This window comes from Homalodisca vitripennis, chromosome 3 (genome assembly GCF_021130785.1).
Source record: "Homalodisca vitripennis isolate AUS2020 chromosome 3, UT_GWSS_2.1, whole genome shotgun sequence".
Lineage (NCBI taxonomy): Eukaryota > Metazoa > Arthropoda > Insecta > Hemiptera > Cicadellidae > Homalodisca > Homalodisca vitripennis.
The window spans coordinates 95448251-95464166 of NC_060209.1; the positions used below are offsets into that span (position 1 = coordinate 95448251).

The 15916-nt window shown below is 34.7% G+C and overlaps 1 protein-coding gene across 3 annotated transcripts in view; it reads right to left on the reverse strand.

The window, feature by feature from the left end:
- Nucleotides 1-12745: 12745 nt before the first annotated feature.
- LOC124357193 (protein lethal(3)malignant blood neoplasm 1) overlaps nt 12746-15916 on the reverse strand; it is a 49945-nt gene continuing 46774 nt past the window's right edge. For 2 of the 3 annotated variants that reach the window (XM_046808723.1, XM_046808724.1), the window contains exons 3-4: nt 15480-15611; nt 12746-14082 (exon numbers count right to left, since the gene is read on the reverse strand). In XM_046808723.1, coding sequence (XP_046664679.1) covers nt 13199-14082; nt 15480-15611 — 1016 coding nt within the window. In that variant the 3' untranslated portion in view covers nt 12746-13198. Of the gene's footprint in view, nt 14083-15324; nt 15409-15479; nt 15612-15916 lie in introns of those variants that run through there. The other variant, XM_046808725.1, reaches the window with a different exon arrangement.

Genomic DNA, 15916 nt, shown 5'->3' on the forward strand with positions numbered 1-15916 from the left:
TCGTAATATTACATGTGACAGTAACACTTTAAGTAAACGAAGTAAATCCAGCTTTCTTGCTCCACTTTCTATCGGGAGGGTGTACAGAAAAACAAAGAACAAAGCAACGCTGACGATAGTAATGACCAGTACATTATTCAACTATCTCGGATTTCCATTCTCGCTTCCATCTTCTCCTTGTTTCGTAAATAAACACAAATTATACTTATAATATTACATGTGACAGTATTACTTTCAGGGAATGTAGCCAAGCCAGCTTTCTTGCTCTGCTTTCTATCTATCGGGAGAGTGTACAGTAGAAACAAAGAACAAATCAGCACTGAAAATGTTAATGGCCAGTACATTATTCAACTATCTTAGACTTTTATTGTCGCTTCCGTCTTCCTCTTTCTTTGTAAATCCACATTGTACTCGTGGCATTGTAAGTGACAGTGCCACTTTAGATGAATATAGCCGAGGTAGTTACTTGTTCTACTTTCTATCGAAAGGGGTACATTAGGAGCAAAGAACAAAGCAACACTGACGATGGTAATGACCAGTACATTAATTAGCTATTTTGGATTTTCATTCACGCTTATATCTTTCCTAGACTTGGAAATTGTACATATTGTACTCATAGCATTGGATGTGAATGTGTTACTTTCAGTGAGAGTAGCCAAGCCAGCTTTCTTGCTCTACAGTCTGTCGGAAGGGTGTACAGTAGAAACAAAGAACAAAGCAAGCCTGACTGTGTTAATGACCAGTACATTATTCAACTATCTTGGATTTCCATTCTCGCTTATCTCACATAGCTCTAACGATGTCAGTAACTCTCACGACGACTTCAAAGCTCATGAACTTCTTTCATGACGACTTTCAAAAGAGAGTTGAAATTTTCTAAATTTAAACACCAATATGAAATTAAATTTAAAGAAGAAAATGTAAATGTATCATGTGGCAAGATAACTTCAGAAATATTTCAAGTGTTCCATGAAACTTCATTTTTACATACACAAAATTAGTTCTACGGTAGTGCATATCCATCCGTAGAATTTTGTTGTACATAATTGTTCCCTATTACCCAGGAGGCTGACACAGTTTCCCTTTTATTTTCCGGGGTTGTTATTTTGCGTATGATTTTCTTTCATTATATCTATCGATAATAAAATAATATGACGTATCTAGTGTTTTTCAATCTCTCTTACAACTCCGCCATGTTTTACAAATAAACACACATTGGAACTTGTAATATTACACGTGACAATAACACTTTGAGTGAATGAAGTCAATCCAGCTTTCTTGTTCCGCTTTATATCGGGAGGGGTACAGATATAAGCTATAGACTACAAAATAAGCTATATACTCTAATTTTGCATGAAATATCAACGAAGCCTGTTAGTTTCGTGTAATGATTATTATCAAGAAGACAACGTTTTTGCAGGTTCTGATTGATGATGGCGTATTATAGACTAATCTACTCACATCTATCTTATACCATAGATTTTGAGGAGGTCGTGCAAGCATACATTTTTTCAGAATGTTTTGTTTTTAAAAAAGCCATCAGAATAAATGCGAAATTAGCGTTTATGGAGACCAGCATTCAAGATGTATACGAGGTAATAGCAAACTCTCTTATGACTTTTGAGGGAGGAATAATTATAGAACTAAAAGACAAGTAGCAGAACAGTAGCTTATGAACATTTACTTTTCAACAAACTACCGTATTCGATGCTGCAATGCCCAAGCCTTTCAAAACTCGTCTGAAAATCGCATTAACTTTCTGTATTATAAAGGCGACATTACGACACCATGTGATTGACTGATTCACGTTAGAGGAATAGTGGGAAACAATTGAGTATTAATGAGAATTAATTAAACTAAACATTTTATATATGAATGAAATTCAGATGTAGTTGAGTGAATCGAAAAATTCGTTCACTTTGACAGCTGAGATGGCATGTAAGTATTTTTATTATTATTACATTATTAGGCTGCGATGTGAAAAAATAGGAAGCTCGCTAAACTATATGTAACTTTATTGAAGGAGGAGCTCTTCTTATTGTAATACACTACTTTGTAATAATTGATGAACGAAAAGTCACAATTCTCCAATAATTTTATTTCTATACACGAGGTCTTTTAGTATCAAAGATGCCATCGTCAGGCTTAAGATCGTCAAGATAAACAATTTAATTGGAAATCCAAAAGATAAAATTTTAAATGAAAATAAAAGTGGAATTTACAAAATTAACTGTGAAGACTATGATAAGATTTACATTGGCCAGACAAAATGAACCATTAATAAAAGATTTAAAGAACACGAAAGATATTACAAATACGGACAAACACAAAAATCAGCTATGGCCAAACATGCATTAGAAACAAATCACACTTTTAAACATTTCACATTATTAAAACAAGTCCATAAGCATGAAGAACTTGACGCTTATGAAACAGTATACATAACAAAACATAAAGATAACATATTGAACAATAATTTTGGACCGATTCAAAATTCACCCTTCCTTTAAAATATAACAAAATTCTTTTTGACCCAAACTTTTATACATATATTAATATTTATTTTATTTTACTTTAAATTAAACTAATCTTGTATTAAGCTTTACTTAGCTGATAATTAATTTGAAATGTTAAATACTTATATTATTCAAAGTGTTTTTTCACACCTGTCGATGGCATCTTTGAAGCTGAAAGGCCTCGGTATAAAAATAAAATTATTGGAGAATTGTGACTTTTCGTTCATCAATTATTACAAAGTATATGTAACTTGTATAAATTTATTTAAATGACAAAAGTTGGTATTTGCTTGTGCGTAAATTCATTATATTAATAATTTAATATATTCATCGCTTATAACGTCATCAAATAGTATTATATAATCTAATACAATCTTAAATATATTCCAACAAAAACTCCAAAACACTTCTATCAATCCAAGATGGAAAAGAAATTCTAGACAATAAATGTTTATTTTTCTGACATTTGTTACATGGTTTCCGTGGTTCGGGAGAATGATCTTGTTCTTTAGCTGCTTCATTCCTTGTCTGTCAAGTTGCTACACTGTCATCCTTCCCTCCTTAGTGACAGTGAAATTTGCTGACATTTTACATATATTAGTTTAAAAAACTAAATGAAGATTTATAATAAGTAAGAAATAAATCAAGCACAATAAACATGACATCAAAGCTAAAGACCTGACTATATCAAAGCGTAATAACTCTTTTGTACTGTAAATTTCCACAGTAGTTACCGGAAGAAAGAAAACGTTCAAGAAGAAAAGGAAACTGTATCATTAGCTGTCGCAGAGTGAAGAATGTCTATTAAGGTTATATCCAACCATTTAGATGTTACGTCTTCACTTGTTATACGTAATTCAAATTCCAACGTTCTTTTCTTAGATATTAAACTGTGAATAGCGTTCATTATACACTCCCTGGCCACAATACGAGATTAGATTAATTGATAAACTCTGGTACACTATTAAAAATAGGTTTGAATGATTTTTCCCTACAAATAGCTAAACTGTGATAAATATTTTTAATTATTTTAATATTGTCACCTATCTGATTACTTGAATCTTAGGTAGATGTACAAAGTCAGTAGTCTAGAGACTTTCAAAGTCACTCATAAAACGGTCGATAAGCAACATGTACAGCATTTTTCATATGTTGTTTGTTGGCCATAGAATTAAAACAATATGGCTTGCCTCGCTTTGAGCTGCCTGACAAAATTTAGCAGAAGAGAAGTCTTGGACGGTTTATGCTATATTAAAGAAAAACGTTCAATACGAAATCCCTGCCATAATCAACTTTGTAAATCATGGGTTTATGAGGTATGAGTGGCTCGCTATCATTTTTTAAAACTTCTGAAAATATCGTACATAAACTGAATTATCAATCAACTCTCATTCACATTTAGAGAGTGCATGAGAAACAGAGTGTCTGTTGTAATAATAACTATAGTACTAGGAGATAGAGATTATCCCGAGAAAACTAAACATTATTTTGGAAATTATACTAATTCAAAATGTTGAAATGGAATACAGTATGGAATATTAACTAATTTCTTAAAACTTGGAACCCAATCCCTAAAGCTTCTTCTAAAGGAGGAAACTAGAAATGTTGCGGAGGAATCCAAACCTACCAAAACTAGGAAACTAAAAGCACTACTAAGAACGTAATGGAGGCCACAGTGTTAATACCGTGAACCCAAACCCATGCTTTCAATCCGAAAGGTCCTCCTAAAGTAGGAAACTCCTGAAATATTACAGAGGAATCTACACCTCCCAAAATTATGCAATGGTACAACGCTGAAGTAAAATCCTTACACAAGAACGTAATAGGGGTCACAGTGTTAATAATGTGAACCCAAATCCTGGCCTTCAACGCGAAAGCTTCTACTAAAGGAGGAAAGTCTAGAAATGTTGTGGAGGAATCTATACCTACCTTATAAAACTATGCAACTAAAAGCATAGTAGTCTACTACATAAGAACGTAATAGAAGCAACAGTGTAATACCGTGAATCCAAAACTTGGTTTGAAATTATTGTTTGTTTTTTTGTCTATTTCTATTGCATCTTTGATTTTATAACTGTAGTCCGTTATGACAGATATCTCGTATCCTACCGTTAGTGTATTCATGGGAACTAATTAAAGTCCTTGCTTCCCCGAGCCACTCATGGAATTCTTTAAGGCGTTCACAATTTAATTATGACATGCACTTTCTTCAATTTTCAAACCTGATTGTTTCAGTTTTTGTGTTATTTCTCATTAACACTCTATCTATTGTATCCTTGGATGTAATAAACATAGGTCTATTTTGAATGTGCTTCGTTTTGACATAAATGTAAGTGTGGCATATTCCGATGCCTATTTTCGCAATTTGTGTTTAGTACTAAACCAAAGTATCTAAAATATAATAAAATGTATCGTACTTAGTATAATACTCACTCTGTAAATGACCTTATACCTCGTATATGCCCTGTGCTCAGCATTCGAGTTATATTTAACAGATATGCAGATAACACACGGTATATCGTGTATATAATGCAGTTATCACCCTAAATTGTATAGCTGGACGGTGGTGAGAGTTTGCGTTTAGAAATATATTTTTACGTCTTAGTAACATGTGTCTTTATTTTAAAATTTTAAACACCTATTATTTTTATTACTACAGTATTTCGATGTATAGCACTTATATTGTGTAGAAATTAATCTAAGTCGTCATCGAATGGCCATTCTGCCACCCTCTGTTTATCATCTGTAGACGGTGGAAGAGGCCGAGATATAATTTCAAAACATGAACTGTATCGACATTGTGTAGACTTGAACATTTCGATGTCAGCTTGGATATAAAATGAATAAACAATTCTGCCGATGGAAAATTCGAAGTCATGTGTTTTCTATTTGCATTACTCGTGCATATCACAACTCTGGCAGTGACACTTGTGTTATTCTCTGACAATTAATGTTTGTCCCTTGCTGACGCTATTTTATTTAACATGTAATGTTACAATCCTTTTAATTCTCTCCTGCCATTAGTTATAACTATGGTTAATTTTATGATTTGAAAGATTACTATTCTCTAATATTTCCCGTTTTATAAAAAACATGATATTTGCTAACACATACACAAATATTTGCTGGTGTTTTATATTGAAGCTGCTCTGAACTTATAGTCTCGATTATGAAGAAGAAACACTAACTCATACGTCCCATAAAAGCAGTGGTAGCACACTCACCCGGCAAGTGAGAGATCCGGGTTCGAGTCCCGGAGGACCGTTCTTATGTAAAAAAAATATACATAAGAATAATTATAATTTTATCAACATCAATAATATAACAACTTCAATATTATGATTACAGTTGTCATCCATGTTATACTGCGATGAAGTCCTATGATATTTTTTAAATAAAGTATTTATTTTTTAAAGATTAAGAGAAACAATAACGTGAAGAAATATATAGTTAATACTTTGTAATTTTTAAAACAATGTATTTAATCAATTATCAGTTCAGATAGGCTATATCTAAAAGATAAAAGTAGCAATGTAGTATTATAGTCTGTCCTAATAATTAGCATAAAGTTAAAACGTACAAAGATAATCAATGCTGACCTTTGAGTTAATGCGAATTTTAGAAACCTGTGGCTGCGACTGACAGCTTCTGTTACATTGTTCTGTGATATAATCCGCTACCGATACTACGTTGTTACGTCACGATCAATACTAGTTAACCTACTATGGGATTATCGTATCAGGAAATAAAACCATCTAAGACCTTGGTAAGTCACAAACACAGTAAATGTTAAGAATTAAACTGACCGTGACTGCTACCTTTTTCAGTGATGCGATGAACTACGACGTTGTTACGTCATGATCAATACTAGTTAACCATATGTTGGATTATCGTATTGTAAATAAAACCATCTAAGACATTGGTAAGTCACAAACACAGCAAATGTTAAGAATTAAACTGACCGTGACTGCTACCTTTTTCAGTGATGCGATGAACTACGACGTTGTTACGTCATGATCAATACTAGTTAACCATATGTTGGATTATCGTATTATAAATAAAACCATCTAAGACATTGGTAAGTCACAAGCACAATAAGTGCTAAGAGTGAAACTGACCGTGACGCTACCTTTTTCAGTGATGCGATGAATACAACATTGTTACGTCATGATCAATAATTGTTTATCGATTATTGGATTATCGTTATCGAGTTCATACGCGACAATTACTTTTTCGTTTGATGGTAAAAGCTAAGACTGTAACTCTGATAGTTTCTATTACAATAGTCAGTGATAAGATCAACTACAATGTCATGACCAGTTTAGTTGACACCTGATTGGATGTACTAACGCAAGATGATGATAGTTGAAACTGTAAGTGACAGCTTCAGTTACAATGTTCAGTGATAAAACCAATTAAGTTGAGTTCAGTTAGTCATGACTATTTTAATTGACAGATGATGAGAAGTGTTAAAACGAGATGATGAGAATCAAGTCTGCAACTGACCGCATTTTTTAAAATGTTCAGTGATAAGATATCAGTAATCATGACCGGTTTAGTTGACAGATGATATCAAGTATTAACAAAAGATAATAAAAAAACTAGAGCTGCAACTAACAGCTTATGTTACAATGTTCAATGATAAGACCGACTACGGTGTGGTTAAGTCATGACCAGTTTAGTTAACAGATTCTGGGAAGTATAACCCAAGATGATGAAAGCTTAGACTGCAACTGACAGCTTCTGTTACGATTTTCAGTGATAAGATTAACTAAGGCATTTCTAACCCTTTGAAGACTAAGGGTCAATCCATCGGCCTCAACAGTATTTCTGAAAACGATCACGGGCCGATTCATCGGCTCTTTAAGTGGCGGTAATAAAGTCCTACAATTTATAGAAACTGTAGATTTATTTAAAACTTTGTGTGCATATCTCGTAATTTCAGGAAATAAAAATTCTCGAAAAATATCCCAAAGAATGCGGATCTCGTAATTTTACAAAATCGATGATTTTTTAAATGTATTACACAACCGCCATTATACATCGTAATCGCGTTACGTAATTCGACATCTATTGTGTTGTTAGTAACAGTATTCTCCAATAGAAAACGCGCGCATTAGCTTTGTTACGAAGCAACAGCGGGCGAATTGTTTATCTTCGTCACTCAATACTGACGTCATGGAAGCAACAAATCATATTCAACTTTAGTACAATTCTTTTGTTTATGAATGCAGATTTTAATAATATTCTAAAAATAAATAAGTTAGACACTTTTTTGCATAACAGTTACCTATAACTACCTACTTTTAATTCGTCTACTTTCTTTAATTTCCCTGTGTGTGAATAGGCCTAACACATTTTTATCGTCATAACCTTTTTTATTTTAGAATCTAACATTTGCCACTTTGTCTGAAATACAATTCTAAATTAAATTAAATGGTTCCCATCGTTAAATTATTTTTTATTTTCATCATAAAACTCTCAAAGATATTTTAATTGCATTTATTTGTAAAATATTGTTTAGTATTTTTATACATATTTAAATTTATACTTACTAGTATTCTTTCATATAAATATGTTTACTTCCAAAGATTTAAGGAGGGAAACATAAAGTTTTGAAAATAACCAAAGTTATAAATAAATATGAAAATAGACATTTTAGTATTGTTCTTTGTCGCATATCTGTTTTTACTATACAATAAATATTTTTGATACTGTAAAATATTTACTAAGAAATTATATTCCTCAAAGGACTAATTCATAACTAGTATAGTTTACGATGATAGTAAGTATTAATGCAAACCTGTAAATTTATTGCGATAATTTATAGTTTACGATCAGCTGCTCCATTGAAGGAAAAGAACGTCTTCATCTTTGAATTGTTTAAATCAAAACATTCAAGAAACATTTTCCTGGTTACTTTTAATTACAAATTTCAAGATACTTTTCCAACTAAACTGTAAAAATAAAAAATATTTATTTACGTTTTAGTTAACTTTGTCGAAATTCCCAAACAATCAAAAATGGCCGCTTAACTACTCCCCATTGAAAGGACCTTGCTACTTTCTTCCTGGCAAACAAACTATGCTCATTAGGTATGCTGATGTGACGTCGTGGCGCTGATGCCTTCACGTATCGTTGATCAAGGCCACAGTTGAGTGACCATGGCTTCTCTTGCCCTTAGCTAAAGGATATTATTGTACTAACGAGGTGGAGAATCAAATCGGTTGTGCTGATACAGATGGGGGACTCGATCTCACCTGGCCAGATGTAATATGAGCTTCGGTGAGCAGATCAGGCACACTCTCAATGGGGCTGCTAGGAGGGATGCTGTTTTTGGCTAACATCCGCTAATCTGCATCCTCCAGACCAGGAGCGGCGTTAGGGTAGGGCGCGGTTGGGCGACCGCCCAAGGGCGCCGGACGAAAAGGGGCGCCATAGCCTTTTTTTCTTATGTGATTGAATTGCAGTTAGGGAGCGCCGAATAAATCTCGCCCAGGACGCTAGTAATGCTAAAACCGGTACTGCGCCAGACATAGACTTCTAATACGTGCAATGCAGTCTGCCCTGTTATATTGTGCCGAAGTCTAGGTGCAACCCATGTAGAAGCCTTAACGTCTGTTTTCACATGTCTCACAGTGTTAGAGCCTGATTACTACTGTAACTGCGTCCTGAGGGATGCTTGTGAGGAAACGATGGATGATGTAACGGGGAAATAATAAAGTAAGATGAGAAAATGTTTCTGTCTAAGAACGGAGTCGTACTTTTGACAAAAATACTAAGTGTCGTATTAGCTTGAGGCAAAGAAATGCACCCTAAAAATACATTAGATTGTGGGTACAGAGGTCGCACGGGAAGTCGGGTTTTTGGTAACTCAGTTTCTTGCTGAACACGGCTGTAACACCGGTCTTATCTGGAATGGAGGGGAAAGACGGTTCCCAGGAATTTTTGCACTGTCCTGAAGAGAGGAGTGAAGCTGACAACACGCCCTTTAGCTGTGGTTGGTAGATGGGTTCTGTGAGGCACTCTGGGTCGGAGTTAACCACCAATAATATTACCAAAGTGGGAAAATAATTCAATTTATATTAAAGAATGTGAAGAAAATGTCCAGTCCCGAAGCTGAAGGGGAAATCTGGCAAGTTGGGAGGAGCCCCACATATCGTGAGTAAGGATATTTCATCTCCTTCCACAAAAACCATGTACGAGCGTAATATATATTAACTAACAGGAATTGACAGAATATACGTGTCAGTCATATTGTAATTACAATAAGTCATTTCCGGCAACGGCCCTTTCTAAGTTTTCAGTTATTATACGCGGGTTTTAGACTACGAGTATACTTTTCTTGGATAATTAATCAAACATATTTATCTGTATGAGTAGTATAGTACAGTGTATTTAGTGTATACAAGTTGTACATTGGTTTCCTAGAACATAATAATCAAATTTAATATTCTAATATACAGTATAAAGATAATTAAATGCTCGCATTTCTTTAGAATGATATGTCATCTCTATTTCACTGTACATAAATTTAGGTACTGAATGAATTACAGGAATGTAAATGTATCCAATTACATGTATTCATTATACATACATATATATATATATATATATATATATATATATATATATATATATATATATATATTTATTTATTTATTTATTTATTTATATTTATATATAATATATATTTATATATGTATGTTATATATATATATTTATTTATTTATATATGTATATTATATACATATATAAAACAAATAAAATATTTTCTAAACATTTACACTACATTTCGGTAAAAACCGTCTTTATGAACATAAATGGAAAAAATATATAAACATGTATATATATATTAAAAAATATAATATATATATATATACATGTATAATATAATATATATATAATGAATGTTAAGGAAAGGAGTGTATATTTGCTATAAAAGGTTGTATATACACGTATATAATTAAAAAATAAAATTTCATTACAAATTTTAATAGTTATCACATGAAAATTAAATGAGATTAAATTATTCATATTTAATCACAACATTTTCCCCGATACGCGAAACGCATGTTTGAAACCTGATATCGCAAGGCGAACAATCAAGTTTAGTGAAAATGCGGGCGTTTGTTTTGACACTTCCAACCGACTGTCACCAGCGGACCACTTGTCTCGGATTATACAAACCGCCCACTTCCACGACTTCGCCGGACCAATAAGAGTTCAGCTCGTTTCAACCCAATATCTCGTCTTAAATACAATCCTTTATCAACAAATATTTTATTTCAGACTGCAACTTAACATAATCAAGATTTTATAATGCAACAAGAATGCGTGTAATACATAGTGTCCAATATCTTAACTGGGTAGTAAATTAGTCATACAGGAAGAAGATTGAACTGCCTGTATGGTGTTATAATTCACTTGCTGATATATTGCCTTCATTCCGCGCAGTCAGTGATGAATGCCACGAGTCACCTAGATAATGACGTGCCTGCAATTCGCTACTGTTAGCTAACATCAGTCAGACGTAGCAGCTCCTCCCTTATCATCATTACCAAGAGTAAATGATAACTTGCATCTACTTCACTACTGTTACTTTACACCACTCTCCTTTAGCAGCTCATACCTTATCCTTCATTCAGTGAGTTATTAATGAATGCCATGATGCACCTCCACTAGTACGTGCTTGTAATTTGCTATTGATGTGTTAAATAATTCGAGTAGAATTAATCGTATAGCCACACCCTTATCATTCATTACGAGGTGTGTGTGATGGATGGCAAAGTCACCTAAATAATCAATTACATATAGTTTGATACTGTTATACTACGTCACTCAGATGTATATGTTACATCTTTATCAATCGATCCATGTTGTGTGCGATGGATGAACAAGTGACTTAGATACTAACTTACATATAGTTTGCTACTGTTATACTGCGTCACTCATCTTTATCTGATCCAAGTCTAACATTCTTTCCTTAGTGTGTGTGATGGATGACACGAGTTACCTATATAATAACATACATATAGTTTGCTAATGTTATCGTACGTCACAGCTGTATATGATTCACCCTTATCCTTCGTTCCGTAGTGTGATTGATGACACGAATTACTTAGATAATAACTTACCTATAATTTGTTACTGTTAACCTACGTCACTCATCTGTATCTGCTCCACTCATATTCTTCGTTCCATGGGATGTGTGATGGATGGCACGAGTTACTTAGATAATAATTTAGATATATAATTTTGTTAATGTTATCATACGCCAAAACTGTATCTGATCAAACCTTATCCTTCGCTTCGTGGCGTGTGTGGTGGATGATATAAGTCACCTTGATACTTCTATCCTACATTAATCAGATGAAGCGATCTCTCTCTGTTGATACAAAAAAAATTGTTAAATACATATAAATGCTACTGCAAAACAAATGTTTTCCTTTTTATAATGAGCCAATACAGATACGATTTTTTGCCGTATTCGTGCCAGTTGTAAATGCTATAAAGTGTACGTAAAATTTGTTACTTACATCGTTTACGATTTCTTGTACTACTATCGCATATGTTCGAAAACATCCTGTTTGTTACCTTCACAATTGTTCCATCGATCGTCAAAAACGAACGTTAAACAAAGAAGAAGTTGATATTGTTACCAACATAAAACAAACTTATTTCATGATAATGCTCACCTTGGTTCAGAATCACACTTAGCCTCACGTTGATGACTGCAATTTTTCAGAATATATTTACTGTTTGTTTTAATTGTCTTTAACTATTTATACTTAACACATAAAACAGTAGTTTATATTTTATAGGTAAGACATAAATATATAATAAAATCACTATTTACAGTTTGTTCGTTTTCTTATTATGTTATGAATTATTTACCCACTATTGGTCTATATATTCCCCACCAATATATGGAAAGAAAGAAGAAGAATGGTCAAACTTCAGTCACGTACGAGACAATATGCGCACGACCCGGCCGAGGCGGCGCGGCGCTGGTACAGGTGGGCGGCTGCACGTGAAAACATTCATCCTCTCTCTCACTTTAATATGACGTCAGTTAATATCTCAAAACAATAAGACTTTATGAATTTCCCACCTTTTTCGTCTCTTCTCCCCGCTTACGCTTTTTCACTGTATATTTATATTATTGTCCATTTCCTTAATGATTCAGAATGTTTGCAATATGGATATCTGGAATAAAAAATATAGCGTCAATGAAAAATTAGTTTAATTTGAAATCGTGTAGAAAGGAGTATGTGGCTTTATAACAAATCAGGTAATAAATATACAGTGTGATAATAGAATATGAAAATGAGACAGCAATGGCATTGTAATTACTAGTATAAACATATACTAACATGTTTTTACCACCAAGTAATGCGTATATACGTTCTTACTTCAGCTTTACCTACTAATAAATGTTAATTAAGTAAGTAATTTAATGCAATCCGTTAATTTTGTTAACAGGTACGTATGTATAATTATATTATTGCTAATTTAATACTATTATCAGTATGTTAATCTCCTGATCTCAATAATCACATAATTAACATTCTGTACTATTTATAAAGTTAATTTAAAAAGTTAAATGCACGTACGTTTATAGCTGGAGGCAAGGAACAGCCTCTGTATTATCAAGGGTGTTGCATATTTTGCCATATTTATCACTTTTTATAAAACCATTTAAACTCATTTCCCTTTATTTCATTAGGCTCTTCATTGCTTTCTTTGGGTGTGTCCGGGGATTGTAAGCCTAAGTCCACAAGAGTAATGTTGGGCTGGAACCCGAACTCATTCGCTAAGTACTCGACGTTGCGCCCGAAACCGTCTCTACCGTTGAAGAAATAACCGCCCTCTTTGTCCCCATTTCTGTATCCAGATTCGTGATGACCGTGGTATTTGAGGGTATAATTGAATTTGTACAACAGAGCCATCAAGTCTTCCATTGTCATTCCAGGAGGCAATCCTGGTTTGTACGGAGGACTGGCGCCACCACTATCTTGTGCCTGAGGTCTTCCAGATGTGTCTACTTTTTGCCTTACAGATAGTTCACCGAGTCCCTTATTTCCAGAACTAGGACCTACAGCTGTGATGGGCTGTCGACCGAAGTCTCCTCCAGTCGATTTTTGGGAACCGATGCCCACTCCTGGTGTAAGATTATACTGAGACCGGCCTTTTCCTTGTTGGCTCACGGAAGAAACACGTTGGCCTTCGATACCACCAGGCGTCACACCAAGTCCTCCAAACGTGCTCTGAGGCCCTCTACCTGGAGATACCATAGAACCTGATGAAGCCGCCAGAGATGGTTTACCGATAGATGAAGTTGGCCTAGATGTTGATCCTGGCCGTCTCCCGAGTAATGAGCCTCCATCTGAAGGACCGGAAGACGACTGAGAAGGTTGCCCGGGTTTCTCCTTGTCGGGAATGACGCAGCTGCTGCAGCCCCTCAACCCATCGAGATGCTGCAGGATCGGCGATCTGGTCGTGGAGAGGGCTGGAGTAGGGTTGGTGGCTCGAGTTGAGGGTGCGACAGTGGTTCCCTCGCCAGCTATAAATTGAAATTTATATAAATGTTAGGTACTTTGGGATTATACCGACCACACCCAGACATGAATCGTTATTTCACATTTCGTTTCTACTGATTACTAGATTAGCGTAGAACAATATTTCGTCAATATAAAACAGGAATTGTCTTATCGCAAACACCTCCCCATCCTCAGACAGAGGTCAAAGTCGAGCGTCTAGTAGATAACGTGATTGCAGAGTCTCGCCGCCCGTTCAGCTGGTGCATCGCTTTGTTGTACTTCCGTGTTTTACCTCTACATTTCTCCAAACACAAAAATTCAACAAAAACAAACATTTACCAAACTAAACTTTTTATTAAAAAAACACTCAAAACTTGTTTTTATTCTTGATCACATTCCGCCACCCAAAATGCGAGTGCCTCCGGCCATCAGCGCGGGCTTCGGCAGCACCTTCGGTGCTGCCCCGCGCTGATGTCGACGAAAGAAAAACATCCCTCGAGATAGTACCTATCAGTAAAATATCAAATTCTAGAGGGGCTAATCAGAAATATAAATTGAATTGTAATGGAAAGGCAATGATGTACCGTGCAAATCACGTGATGCCGCGCGGCCTGCCGTAATCAGGATTCTCGAGAAAGATAAGATAACAGCGACAACAATACCGATCACAATACCTGGAAATGCTTGTAAGTTTGTAATTTTGTAATTGAAGAGTTGTTTTTTCGTTCTATCATGTTTGTTTCTATAAATTTCTATTTTTGTGTTCTTCATACTGGTGTGGTCGGTATAATCCCAAAGTACCAAATGTTATGCTTATTAATTTTCCGTAAAATAAAAATTACTAAAATACCTATAACAGAATTTATTAACATGTAAGTGCAAACACTATCATATGATAAATTAAACTTTAGAGAACATTTAATGTGGTTTACTACGTGTTTACTTTCTTCCATTTCAAATACTGGTAACAACATTCTGGAACAATTTAGTTTATTTATGTATATTTTATATATTATATTTATGTATTATGTATTTGCTGCATAATTTGGTTTCAAGGTGCAAAGGCTTGTGTATTAAACACCTAATCACACCAAGCTCACACAAACTTACAGAGGCCTATGTAGAAATTCTTTATGCTGAGTATCTTGAAGTTCACATTCTTGTCCATGGCGTGGACTGTAACATGATACCCACCATCCCCCGTCACGAAACCAAACTCTCCCATGACTTAAACACCTAATCACACCAGGATTACACAAACTTACGGAGGCCTATGTAGAAATTCTTCATGCTGAGTATCTTGAAGTTCACATTCTTGTCCATGGCGTAGACTGTTACATGATACACACCATCCCCCGTCTTGAAACCAAACTCTCCCATGACTTAAATACCTAATCACACCAGGATTACACAAACTTACGGAGGCCTATGTAGAAATTCTTCATGCTGAGTATCTTGAAGTTCCCATTCTCGTCCGTAGCGTAGACTGTTACATGATACACACCATCCCCCGTCACGAAACCAAACTCTCCCATGATTATGCCACGTTCATCTGAGGACACATACAAGCGTGAAACAATGTTTTTCTATCGGTATGTAGAAATATAGAATAAATTTAAGTCACCCTGTTCAATCACAAAAACCATGTTGGGTGTCAACTTCACTAACTCTAAAACATCTTAAAAAGACCCACTCCCGTTCACTCCTTTTCTGAGGCGGATACAATATGGCGATATTGTTTCTGCCGTGACGATCGTCACTTATTATTGGTCTCTACTCAATCGTAAGTGGTTGGTCGGCGAGTGCAAAACTATTGTGACCTGTATTTTGTAGTTCCTTTTAAGAAATATTATTGTG